We start from the raw sequence: 18386 nt of genomic DNA on the forward strand, positions 1-18386 counted from the left end.
GTGGCCATTTCTCTGGGCGGTCGGTCTGGCTACCCAAACTTCAATGATCCAACCCCCTTCTAGTTGAGCGTGTCCTCTAGGAAAAGGGACTTTAAAAGACCAAAAGGAGGCCAAAACAACTGATCATGAGGGTAAAACTAGCTGATCAGAAGGGGAGAATGTTTATTACCCAGCAGGGCCCAAAGAGATAGATAATTTGGGCAATAAACTTCATATCTATGATAGAGCTCTCAAAAACCAAGCTAAACTGCAGATGCATACCAAAACCAGGTATTGGCAAATTAAAACCTGCAGATCAAATCTGAGTCCCCCAGCCACTTTTGTAGAGCCCCAGAGTTAGGAATGGTTTTTACATTTTTCTTTTAAGATTTTTCTTTTTATGTGAACCATTTTTAAAGTCTTTATTGAATTTGTTACAATATTGCTTCTGTTTTATGTTTTGTATTTTTGGAGGCATGTGGAATCTTAGTTCTCGGACCAGGGATTGAACCCACACCCCCTGCATTGGAAGGCAAAGTCTTAACCACTGGACCACCAAGGAAACCCCCAGTTTTTACATTTTTAAATGTCAATCACTTAATCAATAAAAATTTGTGATGTGAAAATTACGAGATTTCAATTTTAGTGTCCCTAAACAAAGCTTTATTAAACACAGCCCTGCTTATTCACGTATATATTGTCTGGATATTTTGTAGCTGCACAGTCAGTTGTACAGCCTGCAGAGCAGAAAATATATCCTATCTGATCCTTTACAAAAAAGCCTTGTCAACTCCTGCCATTCACAGTACTGAACTCTCAGTCTGGTCCCTGCGCCCACCCTGCCCACCTTCTGGCATGACCAGGCTGCAGTGGTCTGTAGGACAAGGGATGTATATGGGGGAAGGGGGGGCATTTCAATGTAACCCCTGCCAACTTACCATTTTTTCATTGATTTTTATTGAGGTATAATTGCTTTACAACAGTATATTAGTTTCTGCTGTACAGCAAAATGAATGAGTTATACATATACATATATATCCCCTCCTTTTTAGATTTCCTTCCCGCCAACTTACCATTTTATTGTTGATTTCATGGAAATGAATCTCACAGACTTTCTCCACAACGTCTTCATTCTCAAAAGTGACAAAGCCAAACCCTAAAGGAAAAAGGAGGGAAAAAAGACAGAGAGGAGAAGTTGAGTTCAGTTCCCTTTCTTTGATGTCCTGCAGTGGTGACCAAGGCTCCTGGGAGGAGGGCAGGGAATGGATCCCTGGGTAGGGCCCTCCAGCTTGAGGAAATGATTTCTAATTTGTACAGCGCACCCTTCCAACAGTGAGGAAAAGTTAATGATTTCACCCCCATGCGGTGGGCACATGTGGTTTACATCTGCCCGGAAGCAAACAGGAAATTTACGTGTCTGTTATTTACAAGGGTCAGAGCCCGCGGCTCCTGCGGGAGGCGGGTGGGGGACGACCACAGCAGATGACCACAGGGCCACACTTGCCCTTTCCTCGATGGAGCGGCCAGCCCTCGGGTCGACCTCCAGACGGAGGCGGTTATTTGTCCTTTTCTTCCTGAATTACTTCCTCTAATACCTCATCAGGACATCCTGAGGCCTGGAAGAAACGATTAAAAATCTCAGGCCTCTGTTCTGCGCAGGCATCCTTTTTCTACTGTGGCTTCAAAAGCGCTGCGGATTTGGTGCAGTTTAAGACTGTTTGATGCCTGCTGTCAGCCCGTCAGCTATCTGCTGTATTTACTCGGCTGGAGACCGGCTTTGCTAGACAAGCTGCACTGAAGAATTTTGGCAGGCGACCACTGCTCAGCATCCTGAGTGCCTCTCACCACCCTCCTGCCCTTGCTTTCTGCTCCTCCTACCCCCAACAGGGTTCGGCACGCTGCCCCATCTGTGACCCCACTGGGTAAGCTGTGCTTTGACATACAGACCCACTCATGGGACGGCACCCCGCCCTGGATGAAACAAAGCCGCAGCGGACACATGCAGGAGCACAGACACCCTGATGGGGAGGCAGCAGACCTGGGCTCCACTCCTGACTCTGAATCAAATACATGTATCCTCCTGGGAAGCCTCTTCTCCCCCCTGAGCCTCAAGGTTTGCACCTGCAACCTAAGGTGGTGAGACTGCATGCTGGGACCCCTTCGGATCACAACACAAACCTCTGCTGTGGGCTCAATGTTTAGTGGAAATGAAAGTGTTAGTTGCTCAGTCATGTCCGACTCTTTGCAACCCCATGGGCTATATATATATAGCTCACCAGGCTCCTCTGTCCATGGTGGCTCAGATGGTAAAGAATCTGCCTATAATGCAGGAGACCCAGGTTCAACCTGGGTTGGGAAGATCCCCTGGAGAACGGAATGACAACCCACTCCAGGATTCTTGCCTGGAGAACTTCGTGGACTCAATGTTTGTGTTCCCCCAAATTCACATATTGAAATCCTATCCCAATGGGCTGGTGTTAGGAGGTGGGGCCTTTGGGAGACGTTTGGATCACGAGGGTAGAGGCCTCATGAATGGGATTAGTGCCCTTACATAACACGTGAGACAGCCTGCTTCCTTTGTGCTCTCTTCCCTGGGGGGACACAATAAGACATCCATTTGCAAACCAGAAGAGGGCCTTCACCAAAAATCTGACCATGTTGATGCCCTGATCTTGGACTTGCAGCCTCCAGTATTATGAGAAATAAATTTCTGTTGTTTGTAAGCCTCCCAGTCTATGTGCGTGCTAAGTCACTTCAGTCGTGTCCAACTCTGTGTGACTCTATGGACTGCAGCCTGCCAGACTCCTCTGTCCATGGGATTCTCCAAGCAAGAATACTGGAGTGGCTTGCCATTTCCTTTTCCAGGGGATCTTTCCAACCCAGGGATCGAACCCAGGTCTCCTGCATTGCAGACAGGTTCTTTACCATCTGAGCCACTAGGGAAGCCCAAATACTGGAGTGGGTTGCCATGCCCTCCTCCAGGGGATCTTCCTGACCCAGGGATTGAACCCAGGTCTCCTGCATTGCAGGTGGATTCTGTAGCGTCTGAGCCACCAGGGGAGCCCATGTAATTTATTACCAAACACCAAATACCGGGTCGGTGTTTCCACCCTATATGCAGCCCAGCCCAGGCCACTTCAGACACGTAAGGCTGGAGGTCAGACCCATCGTGAGACCTGTCGTGAGGGGCACGTATAAGCCTTTGCCACAGAGGGTCAGAGTTGGCAAGTTTCTCCCAGGGTCTTTGGATACAATGTTATTTTGTTTAAAATGAGGCCCAACAGGAAACAATTTACCAGGTTCATACACCCCTCTAAACCAGGCCCCCGCTGAGAGCACTACAACACCAACCTTCTCTTTGGCCCTTGGTCCCACAGATACATACAGGGTTGCAGGAGACCACACCCAGAGGTAAGTCTCCAAATGATTTCTCTTTGTTGTGTTGGCTGCCCAAGTCCTCCTTCAAAGGGGCCTAAAAAGATGGTTAGATAGCACCACCGACTCAATCAATGGACATGAATTTGAGAGAACTCTGGGAGATAGTGAAGAACAGAGGAGACTGGCGTGCTGCAGTCCACGGGGTCGCAAAGTGTCGGATACAACTGAGCAACTGAACAACAATACTCGCACCCAGGCAGAAGGTACTGCAGCATGCAGAGGGAAACTGGCAATGTTTAGGCTAATCCCCTTCCTGGCCACGCTTCTAGAACCCAGATCCTAGAAGAAGGGACCAAGGTGCAGTGCCTTCAAAAGGTCCTCAAGGGAGGGAGAGGTGGCACGGTAGAGGATGCAGGAACCTTCTAGACTGGCTTCGAGGACAATGGCTGGGCAGTGGCCTTACTCACTCTGGGTCCCCAGGACACACAGGGGCCTAACACACAGCGGCGGGTGGCTAAGCATGACGGAACGAGCCATTTCTGCTCCTCCAGGGTCTCAGTGGCCGGCTAACCTGTCTTATGGCCTTCCCTCGAGACTGACTCGGGCCCTCCTCGGGCATAAACCCGCTCCCCGCTGTGATAGGCACCGTGCTGGACACGGACATCAACGCAGCATCATGTTTCTCTTCTCAAGGGACAGGTCAGAGGTTCCCACATCCTCCCTGTGCAGACCTCCCCCTCCTCGCGACCCTCACATCTAGTCTATGAGTCACTCTGGGTCTCCTCTGTCTATGAAACCGCCCCTCTGGCCTGAACTCAGACTGAGGCAACATGCAAACCCTGAACGCGCCAGGATGGGCCAGATCTTAGGCAGGGAGAGGACCCCACTGCTAATTAGGATGAACAGTGGCCCCCAAAAGGTATGTCCACATCCTACCCCCTGGAAACTATGAATGTGATGTCACCTGGACAAAAAGCCTTTTCCAAATGTAAGTTCAGAATCTCTAGAAGAGCTCACTCCACCATTAGGGCGGGCCTGCCATCCAATGGCAGGCGTTCTGTGCCTTGGAGAAGGAGATGAGAGACTCAGAGGGAGACGGCCCATGAGGACGGACGCAGGACCTGCAGCGATGAGGCCGCCAGCCAAGGCAGGCCGGGAGCCTCCAGGAGCTGGGAGAGGGAAGGCTGGCCCCTAGAGCCTGCGGAGGAAACGTGGTCCTCCTGACGCCCTGATTTTGGACTTCAGCCTCCAGAACCGTGAGAGAATGAACTTCTGTTGCTTGAAGCCCTCAGTCGGTGGCCGTTTCTCATGGCAGCCACTGGGAGCTAAGACAGCAAGGTGGCGGGTTCCGGCCGCCCCCATGCAAACGGACTGCACGAGGTCGCTCCAGCCAGACCAGGCACGCACTTTGAATGGAAGGCGGGAGAGCGTGCACAAATGAGGCACAGCCATCTGTGCCACCGGAAAAGAGGATGAGTCGGTGCCCATCCAGGGCACCCCCCAGGAGCCAGAGGAGAGTGGTTTAACATCACCTGGTGCCCAGGTAAGTCGAGTCACTTAGAAGTGCCGGGTTCAGTCCCCTGCCAAGGAACCTGCTTTTCCCCACTTATGCCTGGTCCACCACACAGTAACTATCAGAACTCCTGGCCCAGCGCTACTCCAGACTCACTGTTGCCCCAATTTCCCACTCCCTGTCACCGCTCAGAGACAGGAAGAGGTGCGGAGGAGCCAGCAGACAGGAATTAAAATGCAGACTGCTGCACGGGGAAGGGAGGGGAAGATGCACAGCATCACTTCAGATCCTGGCTCCCCGCTGGTCCCTTCCCTAATCCCGAAGGACTCAGAATTGAGTATCACAAAACTGATTTTCCTGATCACAGGAGAGAGTCTGGATTTCAAGCCTATGTTACCTTGGATGCAACACAATTCAGCGATGTCAAGACTCATTTGCAGTATTTTAAAGATCTATATCGTTTCACCAGCCATGTCTGTTTGGCCCAAACAGAGAGAACAAAATTGATTATGTCTAAAAATATTTATTTATTCCACTTGGAGAAAGCAAAGAAGCAACGAAACACTTAATTATCAATAAATGTTATTCCTGAACGTATAATCATTTTTATCTTACAGACGCATCCTCATTTACAATGAATTAGCAACTCAGTGGCGAGCACTGCACCCTCCGGAACAAAATAAATTAAACTGAGGTGTGAAGGGCAGAACAAGGAAGTCAAAAATTTGGGAGGGATGCAGCAGTGGGTGGGAAAAATCCTTTTTTGGCATCAAAGCCTTTTCCATTTTTGAAATTAATTTTTTATTGGGTAAAATAAACGTAACATAAAATGTACCGCTTTAGCCATTTTTAAGTGTACAGGATGGTGACATTCATTCACTTGTGATGCTGCACAACCATCACCACTCTCCAGAACTATCATCTCCAGAACTCTTCCCCATCCCAGCGCAGAACTCTGTACCCTGTAAGCAATGCCTCTCCCTTCCTCCCTCCCTCAGCTCCCAGCAACATTTATTCTCTATGAATTCGCCTACTCTAGGTACTTCATGTACTTGGAATCATGCACTATTTGTCCTTTTGTGTCTCGTTTATTTCACTTAGCATAATGTTTTCAGGGCATCGCAGTCTTTTGAACAATCTGCCGAATGTACAGATTCTACATGAGACCCAGGAGGCTGAGGAGTGCTCTTGTGCCGTCAATTCTTTCATTAAAAATCTATGCATTTTTACAGTCCTCTGCTTAAACTGGTATTTTCAAACAATAGGAAGCTATTTTTTTTTTTACAGTTTAGTATCTCATTTCTACATGGAAGACTAAACACGCTTACAGCTAAACGTGGTTTTTGCCAACTAAATTTAAGATGCAGCATTTTAGAAATTTATGTATCAATGTTTCCACAGTATTGTTTGCTAATTTTTAAATCGAGTCCTGACCAGTGTTCATTTGTGATTATATATGTACTTATTCTTACCTAAGCTGACGAGACCTTTTGGGAGTGGTGTTTCAAAAGGAGCACGTACAAAACTGGCCTGCAGACATCAAAGCCTGGGGGTGCCTTTGCTCTTCCTGTTTGTGCCAATGTATCGATGTAGAATTGTTCTGTTTTCTTCCACTGTATTTATTGCTGCATTTCTCAGCATAAACCTATCCCACCGTATTTTTTATAAATAAATTTTTTTAACATAAGAGAAAAAAAAAGGATGGGAAGGACTGATTATTTCCCTCTCATTTTTTCCCAAAAGAGTCTTACAGAATCAGAAATGGAGTCTCATGAAGGTCCATCAGATGCATAGCAGCCAGGTGAAAAAACATGCAATTATCCTTGCTCAAAAGCAAGGGCCAGGTAGTGAGCTGTGTGACCCAGTAGAGTGCCTTCACCTCTCTGGCTTCACAGAGAGGAAGCAGAACTGGGCAGGCGTGCATGGGGGGTCCTGCTCTGGTCCCTGCCAAGGCAAGGACTTTGATGCATGGAGTCTGAGGGCTCATACACCAGCAGGGCCCTTTGGGGTAGCCCTGAGAACGCCCCTGCTCAGGGTATAGTCTCTCTTGGTCCTAAGAAGGTGCCATGCCAGAGCCAGAAAACATTCCAAAAATTAATTAATTTGGCTGCGCCAGGTCTTAGTTGCGGTACATGGGATCTCTGATCTTCAGTGTGGAAGACGGGAGTTTTAGTTGGGGCATGCAAACCCCTAGCTGCAGCATATGGGATCCGGTTCCCTGACCAGGGATCGAACCCAGGCCTCCTGCACTGGATGCATGGCATCTTAGCCACTGGACCACCAGAGAAGTCCCCTTCTGAGGCATTTAAAGTTGTGAGCCACCATCCCTAGGGGACAGATAACGAGTGGGGGAAAGGAGAGTGTTTCAGGGCCAAAATCTGGGGAAAACAGGATAGCTCCCCAAAGAAACCCTCTCCCTCGTCATCAGCAAAATGATACCTGCCTGCCTCTCTCCAAGTCCCCAGGTTAACCCTACCCGCACTTCTGAGCGACGCCAGGAGTCAGCAAAACTGGGACAAACAAGGTGGTGGGAAGGTGAATCCCAAACAAAAAGGGATTTAAAAACGGACATATATAGGGTAGCAGTGAGCATTTAAAAAGGCAATTCTACAGCATTCTCTTGAATGAAGCTATTATTGGAAACTAACAAGGAAGCTCTATTTAAGAGATAAGCATTTAACAGTCAAACCTTTTTTCCCCTCTTTTATTCAAATGAACAAAACTGAATATTCACCTGAATAATGCAAAGCTGTAAACACAGGAACACACACACAGAAGAGCTCTGAGAACAAGGTACCTAAGAGAACAAGATACCTCGCGATTAAAATGACCTGTTCCAAACGCAGTCACTGAGGAACAGCCAACAGCCAACTTGCAGAGAATTCTTTTTTAGGTCAGGGAGGGAAAGATGGGGACGGCCTCCTCCTAGTCTCAAAAATAATTTTCTTCTCTCAGATAGGTCAATGAACACTAATAGGCAATCACGCAGTGTCCAATGCATCTTCAGTGAAAATCAATGCAAGTCAGGAGTTAACACACTTGGTTAATGGGGAAAAAAATGAGAGAGAAAAAAAACCCCAGACTGTCAAATTTATTCTGGGTATCCCATGAGGAATTTAAGGTACGCGTACGCAAGTGTATTTATAACCCACGCAACCTCCCTCTCTGGCTAATAACCCAGTGTTGGTGGGAAGCAGCAGCAGCCGTAGGCTGCTTCCAGGATAAATACAAATCCCTTGGGTCCAGGCGTGGGGAGCACTTTATGGTTTCAAAAGACTTCTCCTGTATCACCCTCCCTGGTCCCCAAGGCAACCCTGCGAGGGGCAAGGCAGCCTCCTCCATCGTCATCTTGCTCAACTGCTCGGCAGAGTTACATGCCTCCTCCATGCTGGCACGCGGCCCCAAAGCCAGAGCAGGAAGTGACCAGGAGTCGTGCTTGTTTCCTTTCGCGACTCCACCCTGCTGGTCTGGTGACCCGGGCCTTCTCTGGATCAGCGAGCATTCCAAGATGGACTGGAGGCCTCACGGTCTCGAGAAGCTGAGGCCTGGGGCATGAACCCTGGTGGTCTGCGGGCTTCAGCAAGGTAGCTGCGTGTCCGCTGGTGACACTTCACCTGGGACTGCCCACCCTGCCCCCAACTCAGACCATTTCTGGGCCATGTCTCTGGGCTACAGCATGTCTGGCAAATGGGATTCATCTGCTTGGAAAGGTTTTCCTGGAGCTTTGGCTAGGCTCTGAAGGCCCCTTACCTGGTGGGACTTGGTGGCTTCACATGCCCGTGAGTTTGTCCTAAAGAAACGTAACTCAGAAGACTGATCTATTTGAAGAAAAACAAAAGCTGCCTTTCCAAAAGAAAGGACACATCTCCGATGACTGCCTGCCACTTTGGGATGCTTGCTACTTGTTACCTGGACATCAGTGAAGCCCAGTCTGAGCTGCCATTACTTTCCTGAGCACCTTCAGACGTCAGGTACCAGGCAAGAGGGGCAGTGTCCTGGGTGTGATGCTCCCACGTGTGTGCGTGCTAAGTTGTCTCAGTTGTGTCTGACCCTGTGCGACCCTATGGGCTGAGGCCCACCAGGCTCCTCTGTCCACGCGATTCTCCAGGCAAGAACACTGGGGTGGGTTGCCGTGCCCTCCTCCAGGGGATCTTCCCGACCCGGGGATGGAACCCGCGTCTCTTGTCTCCTGCATTGGCAGGTGGGTTCTTGACCACTAGCGCCCCCTGGGAAGCCTGTCTGCTCTCACACTCAAACACTTTTGTGGATTTCAGGCAAATAAGCAGGTTGTTTCTCATCAAACCAGGGATGGGAATTCCTTTGATCATATCTACTGTCTGGTATCCTAAATGTGGTTATTTATTACCAGTCCACATTCTAGTAAGAATTATAAAAAGAGAAAGCTTACTACATTTATTGAGCAGCTTTCTTTAATTCAGTCTTCACCAACCCCCTCCACCTGGTAGACTAGGAACGGTCGTCCCCACTTTACAGACTCAAGCACTGAGGCTCAGACAGCAGGGGTAGGGAGGCCTATGTTCATTCCACCCCAGCCTCCTTTCTTCACAAGAAGGTGGATTACCCCAAAACCAGTATCTGCTGGATCCTCGATGCGTCCCACCTGGCTCTGGAGCCCCACCCACGTTGCTCGGCGAGACCCTCTATAAACCAGGCAAGAGTCCCTCAGCCTCACGACCCAGCAGGAGAGTGCGGGAGAGACAGCAGTGCTGTCCGGGCCAGCTGAACATCCACTCTCTGGTGTAGATGCGCCCTTTACATACAGACAGTGTAGGGGACGCGAGAGTTTTAAGGGTGACACCCGAAGATAAATTTTATCAAGAAAACTAGAGCATCACCTAAGCTTGCTTGGCCAAGGATGAGCACAGGGTAGGGACTCCTCTGAACATTTCCAGACCCCAACCACAGAGCTGCTGGAAATGGGACTGCATCATCAAAGAGGATGCTAGCGGACACCTCTTGCAGCAAACTGGCTCTCTAATTTAGAGTCAGACACCCTGGAGGGATGAACAGAGAAGCGCTACGTCCCTGGCCTTGTTAAGAACCAAGAACAGGGGGCAGGCATGCTGACTCGTGATGGACGCAGGACTTGGCCTCATGGCTGGTCAGAACAAAGGTGTGAGGCCCAGGAGGTCATCAGAGGCAGAGGCCTGCGACCACCCTCCTCGGTGGCCGGCAAAGGGACCTATGATAGATCGGACGGTCTGCAGACATCCCTACTCTCCTCCCTGCCCAGGGGCCAACAGGCTGCCTCTCTGGGTCAAGGGGCGGGGGCTCCTTTCTGACCTGGCCTTTCCTCCCTGCTGTGCCCCTTTCAGGCTGGCACTGCAGTCCTTTCGCAGGGGCATCACTCATGCACCTGCTGCCTCGTTTACACCAGTAGTTTGGCAGCTGGTTGCTGTAAACGATAATAAAATGCCTTTCCAAAAAATGAAGGAATGTGACCAGACACGCCAGACATCATGATATTAAAGCCGTGTCAATTAATTTCTCCCCCTGCTTGATAAACGAGCCCCATTTCATCTCTTAATAGTGAGGAGAGAAACAAGAAAAGTTGACACTTAGTTTAATTTATTTTCTCAACTTGCCTGGTCATATTTCTTGCTGCCGTGCAGAGCTGGCTGGGGCTGTGGGGAATTACAAGTGGCTGGCGCACACGCAGAGCCGGGATCGGTGCGAATCGACAGGCGTCTCTGTATCCCCGCACAGGCTGCATCAGGAGGGGAAGGGGCTTGGCGAGCCAGCTCGCACACCTGCGCCTCCGGGGGCCGGGGGGAGTGGGGGCGGAGCGGGGAGCGATCTCAGGTGTGGGGGGGACAGTGTGACAGAAACGACACTCTCCCTCCAAACTAGTGCCGAGGAGCTGCTCGAGACTGGACGCCTTAAATTAATATCAAGCAATGTGGGTGGCACTTGCCAGAGGGCAGCCAATTTCTCAACTGGAAAGGTGCTCTTCTTTTCCTTTCTGTCTGAGGATGCTCTAGCCAACACCTGACCTTGAAATGTGAGCATCAACCTTCTAAAGGTCTGATGCCGACCGTGAACCAGCAAGCATTTCATTGCGGCTTCGGTTATAAGGAAGCTTTTCATTTGGCCACCATAAGCTCAGGACCATCTACGGAGGTCCTGAGACCATAAACCAAGTTGGGGGTGAAAGTGAAGTGTGCTCCTAAACCAGTGTTTCTCAGTGTGGTCCTCGTGGTCTCCTGATGGGTGAGGGGCTTGTTAAAAATGCAGACCCCCTGGCTCTGTCTGCCTCCTAATGGGGGCGCTGTCGGTGTTGCCCAGGAATCTGCATTTCAACTGGGGATTCTGATGCTCCCCCAAGTCTGACTCTGCTTTATGCTTCCCCATTCAGGATGAGCCAAGTGGAGCCTGTTTGGTAGAAAAGAACTTTGTATGAGGAAAGAGAATCTCCAGGCTCTCCTCTCACATGCAGAGACGGACAGCCGTTCTAGAAAGGCTCTAGTGTCTCTTTCGTGGACAGCTAGACCTTGAAGCCCCAGGGCAGCCCTCCTCCAAGGTGGGGAGGGGTGGATCCTGACAAAAACAGAGCTTCTCTCCCCCAGACTCAGGAAAGGAGTGGAAGCTGCTTCACACTAAAGTGTAAACGACTGATCTTGTTTCCATCCCCAGGGGTCTTGGTGGTTTACTCAAATAAAATCCTTACGGGAAGGCAATTAAGCTCTACTTTAGAATTCCAAACAGGCATTCAGGCGATGGGAGATATACACAGACACACACACACACACACACACATATATATATATATTTTTTACTGATGAGGGGCCCCTCCTTGAATCTGTGAAGTTATATGAGTTTATAGATAGCTTTACAATGAGGGTGAGGGTGTGCCTGGAAAGAATCACCCAGGAAGGGAGGGAGGGAAGTTAAAAAGAAAAGAAAAGGAGAAGGAAAGGAAAAAAGGGAGGGAGGGAGAGAGATTCAGAGGCAGGTGAGGTGGAGCGAAAGAGAGAGAGACCGCCAAGCACCCCCAAACCCTTTTTCTGAGAGAGAAATCTGCCGTGAATACTGATGGCATGATTTGAAAGTGCCTGCGGCTGCAGAGAAAGGGCGACTCATCCCAGACTCTTGTTAAGCGAGGGGGAAAAAGCACCTGTGATCCGGGCCAGACAACCCCAACCTCATTTCATTCCGAGCGCGCTCCACGGCAGTGATTCTGTGAATGACACTTGTCAGAGCAGCAGATTAGTTCACAAACCTATTTTTTGTGTGTGGTGTTCCATCTTGGTCGGGAAAATAGTCAGTTCTTGGCGAGAGAGACACATATTACTGCTGTTAAGTGCCAATATAAACTCTGGGACACAGTGGTGAATTCACCAAATTAAATCGCTAGACAACTGGCTCGGATCGGGACCCTGGCAGAAGGTGCTGGGGTGGCAGCGTGTGCCCAGTGTGGGCAGCGGGGCTGAGGTCATGCGCATGGGGCAGGGCACGTGGATGCCTGGGGGGGTGCTCTGGAAACCACAGCGCCTGGGGGCTGGGGGGCTTTGGCGGGCTCCACTGGCCGCAGCTCGTCCTTCAAGGCTTCTAAACCCTGGGGCTTTCTGAGCTCAGGGGAGATGGCGCTCTTCCCTACCGAGGCAGTCATCTGGGTAGGAACCCCTAGGTTCTCCCCCCGAAGAGTGGGTTTCTATTCTGTCAGCTTGTCTGACTCCCACCCTCAGCCCCACCCACACAGGGAGCAACCTGGAAGCTCAGAGTGGGTGTCAGTCCGCCTTAAGTCCCTCCCGAGGTGGGGTGGAGACAGGCTTCGTAGTCTCTGGAGCCAGGAAGATCTGGGCTCGAATCCTGACGCCAGCAACGACTGGCTGTGCTACTCTGACCCTCAGGATCCTCCCCTGTGAGACAGAAATTTTAAAAAAACTGATCTTGCCAGCCTGGAGCCTTGCTTGAAAACACCTGTGAGGGGTCAGCTACCCTCTCCCACAAGCAAGAGACTTCTTACGGCTTCTCCCCCACCACAACCTCTATCTTCACATGCTCACGTTTGCCCTTTGCTGTGAACCTCACTTATTGAAATTCACTTGATATGTGTCAAAGAGATGTTCACAGGGCTCTTCCATCATGGGGGGAACAGGATTCGAGATGGAGAGGTAAACAAGTCACCTGGTCAAATTCCTGGGCAAACTCGTTACCTAAAAAGACCCTACATCACGTCAGGCTTAAAAAAAAGGGGCTGATCTCTGAATGGGAGGCCCTGAGGAGACTGAGCAGAGGTTCACCCCGACCGCTGCTGTGTTCGCTCCAGGGCCAGGAGCCAGCCTGCTGGCTGTTTCAGAGCAGGCGCCCTGGTATCAAGGTGGGAACAGGAAGCGGATGGAAACAAAGCAGGGAGGGGTTGCGGATGGGAACCACAAAACCTGTGCTCCGAGGACGGAGCAGAGGCAGCCTGGACCCCCTTCACCCCAGGATGGCGAGAGGACCCCCAGGAGAAGCCCCGCCACCGCACGATGCCACCACTTCCCTCCAGCATGTTCTTGAGGAATGGCTACTGGCCCCAGAGAAAGTTCCAGAGCGCCATCAGAAAACCACTACTTGGAAGCAGGTTCTCAGCGCCACCACAAATTACAGGACTTTTACGATGAGGCGTGGTTTCAGAACAGTCCCAACTGACGGAGCCCCAGCTGGATGTCCGCCGGGCCGGCCACCAGCTCCGTGCCCCCCGCAGAGGGGGCATCTCAGCCCATGTCACCAGGACTCCCTAGGCTGACTATAAGCCTGCCTGGAGTGGCGGTGGGTGGCTGCCCACGCTCACCCATCGTGGGCCGGGGGCTGGGCTCTTTTCCTTTCCTGGCTGTGAAGGAACTCTCCTTAACATCTGGAGGCCAGATCTCTCCGAAGCGAAGACCAGCGGCCCAGGCAGCCTGGGGAGGGCGGGGGGGGGGGGGGGCGGGGCTGGCAGCTCTGCCAGGAGAGAGCAGGGGACGGCTCCTCAGGTGGGAGGACGGAGCCGGGAGAGGGGAGAGGCAGGGCAGGGGCCGGCCCGGGGCTAGAGACCTAGAGACGGGCTACTCAGGGCACCCCACCCACCAGCAGTAGCACAGGCACCTGGGAACCTGCTGGCAATGCAGAGTCCTGGGCCCCACCCTGGCCCCCTGAATCCGAATCTGCACTGCAACAAATCCCCTGGGTGATTTTTATGCAAATTAAAGAAGCACTGATCTAGAACACTGATTCTCAACTGTTGATTCTTACATCAGAATCACTTTGGAAAAATTTTAAAAATACTGGTGCCCAGGCTCCATTTTCAGAATTGAGTTAGGTCTGAGGGAACACCTCAGCATCTCTATGTTTTAAGATCTCTCCAGGTGATTCAGGTATACAGTTAAGTTTAAGAAACATTGGGAAGGGACTTCCCTGGTGGTCCAGTGGTTAAGACTCTGGGCTCCCAATTCAGGGTGTGCAGGTTCGATGCCTGGTCACGGAGCTAAGATCCCCACATGCTGCATAGTGTGGCCAGAAATAAGGAAATAAATAAACAGTAGCTATAATTACTACACACACAAAAACAAACACTGGGAAAAGGAAAAAAGCCTAATGCCTGATTTTTATTTTTCATCTAAAAATAATTTTGAAAGTAAAAGTCGCTCAGTCAAGTCTGACTCTTTGCAACCCCAAGGACTGTAGCCTGCCAGGCTCCTCTGTCCATGGGATTCTCCAGGCAAGAATACTAGAATGGGTTGCCATTCCTATCTCCAGGGCAATCTCCCCAATCCAGGGATCAAACCAAGGTCTCCCTCATTGCAGGCAGATTCTTCACCGTCTGAGCCATCAGGGAAGCCCCCCAAATAATTTTAACTTCACTAATATTTAACATATGGAGTGAACGGACCTAATGCCCTCATATATCCAGCCATCAGAGAGACACTGTCTTGGACGGTATTTCATAAACCCCTGGAGGGAAAAAGGAAATGCTCCAATGGGGATGAGGTCAGGGTGGCATCTTACTGATGCACCTGCTGCCAGCACAGCTGGTACCCAGTGCTGTTCAGGTGTGACCAGGATGTACAGACGATGTGATCTGGCTTTAAGTAAAGGAACCCTTGCAAAATGGGCAAAGAAAACCCGGACTGGAGATAATGCAACAACACAGGCTCATATCGCTACCAGAAAATTGTAAGCTGACCCTTCTCTGCCATGAAGCAAGAAGCCTCACCAGCCACTTCACAACCATCTGACCAGATGGGACAGCAGCAGCTGAGTGAGAAAGACCCCACTTTTCAACACAAACTTGTGCTTTACAGAAAGCCCTTGGAAAACAAGTGCTTGGAAAATATTTTTGTTGTTCTGCAATTTTGTTGCTAAAAATGATATGACTGTGTTATATACAAAAGCTCTTGTATCCACAGACTGTTAAAACTCAGAAACAGAACTGTAAGACTCTTAAAAAAAAAAAAAAGGAACATTCCAGTGGATTTTGATCCCATTTGTTAAAAATATAAAAATGCAACACTTGATTAGTCTGCATGAAAACCTGATTGACATCAGGGAAGATGGAAATTTACAAGCTGAATTTCAACAAAATCCTTTGCATAATTGGAGGATGGGATTGAAAAATTAGTATCATGATTTAGTCAGCACAGCAAATGTGCTTCTTCCACTGAGATCAGTGTATCTCACTCGAGGTGTATTTTTCAGTTATGACAGGCATTCAAGCCAAGTACCAAAATAATAAGCTAAACTCAGAATCCAACCTTTAGAGCTGAATCACAAAGTGTTATTAAATCAAGAATTTTTTAAAAAGCATATTCAATCTCATTGCTCTAACCAAAATTATTTTAATTATTAATGCTAAATATGGCTTATTTCAAATGTACCCCATCCTATTATAGTCCTATGTATATAGGTTTTATAATATACATGATATATTAGCATAGTATTTATATGTATACATTGAAAATTAAATAAGACACATTGGGGGCTTGTGTGTTAATTTTTTTCCTGTACAAAAAATTTTAAAGATTCCTGCTCTGAAGTCATCCGTTAGTTACACAGATTGCTAAATAAAGCCAAAGGATGAGGGGGGAATAGGTACCTTCAGTGGCTGCCAGCTAGTATGGGCCCTTCCGACCCCCGAGGAGGGGCCAGTAGGTGGGATATGGATTCAAGAACGTGCAATTCCAGGATCTCCTGGGTCCTCCTGGCTCTGTGCACAGACTGCTTAGAAGGCATTTGGGGGGTTCACCCCTCAAACTGAGAACCTTCCCCTATACATTAATGGCAGCAATACCTGAACTCTTCTCAATAAATTTTTCAGTGTCATATCATCATTAAAATTTTATTCTATTAGCATTCTGAATCCAAACCAACAAGTACGTAATTGCTAAAACATGTGTTAAGCGGCGACTTAGGAAATGCCGGTTTTATCATATTGTTAATTAACAGAAAGTAGGATTAATGCATTCACAGATCATAAGGGGCATTCAGCCCAGTTTCAGCAGCTCTTCAGCGGGTGGGGTGATTACTGGTGGGCAACCCTGGGAATTTACAGCAAGGGCAGGAGAGTGCTTTGTGGTTTATCCTCAGCCCTTCTGCAGACTCTCCCAGTGTGTGGGTGAAGCTCAAGAGGCAAGATATCAGGGTCTATTCTGTCCACAACAAATTATCTCAAGATCTGATGCCATCCAGTGCAGCCTACTCAGAAGGGCCAACATGGAAGGGTTTGGACGGGGAGGAAGAGCAGAGTGACTCATCCATTTAAGCCACAGCAGTGAGACTCCATGGACCACTGGGAGGGTTCACGTCGTGAACCCAAGGATGTGGTCTGAATCCCAGTTGTGTGGCATTACTAGTTGTGCACTTTGGGACAAGTCATTAACCTCCTTGACCCTGGGTCTCCATATGTAGAAAGAGAATAAGGATGCCGGGTACCTCACAGGGCTGGAGTGAGAATTAAATGAGATAATGCCCACTCCGGTTATCAGGCCTGCACAAGCCTGTAGTTTTCATATAAGGGTTTTGTACCCAGTATTGCTTGGAGTAAGTGGGCCACCAGCTGAGACTTGAAAATAATGTAGATCTCAATAAATGTGGACTGCAGTGGGATGAGCTCCAGTGGGGTCTACCCCTGGGGTGTCAAAGCCAAGCGCCTGCAAGTCAATTTGGACTCACTTTGCTGTCATCTCCCATGGAAAACAGGTCACAAGATCCCTAGGCCAGAGGGGTTTATTCAAATCCTGGCCCACCCTGTCCTGGGAATTACAGAGGTAACCAGGCATGAAATGGACTAAATGTCTTCTCTTTTCCCAGCCACCCAAATAGCTTTAGCCTGGCGCGATGGTGGTGCTCCCAATTCTTCATGCTTAATAATGAAATAGCCTGTCCAGCTGGGCCACACGTGAGATCAGAGCTGGAGGTCAGGACTGGATGAACCACAGCATACTGGGGTGAACAAAGGGCCAGGGATGGCTGGTGAGGCCACACCCAGGTTTCCCAGAAGCTGGGGGGTCAAGGCAAAGCCTGAAGTCGGAAGCCAGGGTCAAGCTGAAGGCCCAGGTCAGATAGAGCAAAGCAGTCAGGGAAAGCAAACAGATTTCTTAGCTGGGGCAAGAGCCCTTCTGAGGAAGATAGGGGCAAGGCTAGGGTGATGATAAATGAGTCTACAGGGCCAGAGCCAGGATACAAATATCAAAGCTAAGGGAAAATAAAAAGATAATAATAAATCCTGACTGGCCTCTGCCAGGCCCAAGTGGGAATGGAGAGAAATCACCTGGTTGCATTTTCCTGGAACATGCTTTCAAGGTCCTAGGTACTTTGTAAATTAAAGGTTCCTGTCGCAAGGCCTTCTGAGATGGCTTATTTGTGGGTTGTAAGCGGAAAGAACCCACCCTTGTTTGTTGAAAAGGTTGTGAAGGGGAAGAGCCTCCTTATTTGTGGGCTGAGTGGGAGGAGTTTGGCCTTTGGGTTCAGACATGGTCTGGAACCCCAGTCCCACAACCGATCAGCTGTGTGCTCTCTGGCCTCAGTTTGCTCATCCATAAAATGGGGATGATAATATTTTCAGCATGTAGAGCTTTTCAACAAGACAATGAACATGAAGCTCAGCACGGTGTCCAGTTCCAACCAGGTGCTGAAGCATCCGTGCCCTGCTCTGGAGATATAGTTTTCTTACTTCTGCTGACTTGCTGTACGATTTAACAACCTGACTCTGTGGGAGGCAGGCTCCAGGCACTGAATGCTCCCAGGGGAAGTTGCAAGGATCCCTGTGCTTTGAGCATCACCTTTCCTACTGACCATACAGGGGGCAAAGAGGGCCGAAGACTGGCCTAGGCCTGACTCCCCCGGGGGGGAGAAGGGTCTTCAGGATGGCTTGGCCTAACACCCGGCACAACGCTGCCCCTGAAGGGAGATGGGCCCTCCTCTGCCCACAGTGACCCTTCATACACTTCCAGACAAGGGCTGGATCCCCCACTCAACATCAACATAAGACCCAGAGCCTCCCACTAGCTGCTGCACAGCACAGGGAGCTCAGCTC

General features: G+C 49.6%; 1 protein-coding gene across 15 annotated transcripts in view; it reads right to left on the minus strand.

The window, feature by feature from the left end:
* MSI2 (musashi RNA binding protein 2) overlaps nt 1-18386 on the minus strand; it is a 403404-nt gene that overhangs the window by 76625 nt on the left and 308393 nt on the right. For all 15 annotated transcript variants that reach the window (XM_081585317.1, XM_081585313.1, XM_081585312.1 and 12 more), the window contains one exon: nt 1053-1135. In XM_081585317.1, the coding sequence (XP_081441443.1) occupies nt 1053-1135 (83 nt within the window). The remainder of the gene's footprint in view (nt 1-1052; nt 1136-18386) is intronic.

Source organism: Giraffa tippelskirchi, chromosome 3, assembly GCF_054371585.1.
Source record: "Giraffa tippelskirchi isolate mGirTip1 chromosome 3, T2T-mGirTip1v1.2.pri, whole genome shotgun sequence".
NCBI classification, from domain to species: Eukaryota; Metazoa; Chordata; class Mammalia; order Artiodactyla; family Giraffidae; genus Giraffa; species Giraffa tippelskirchi.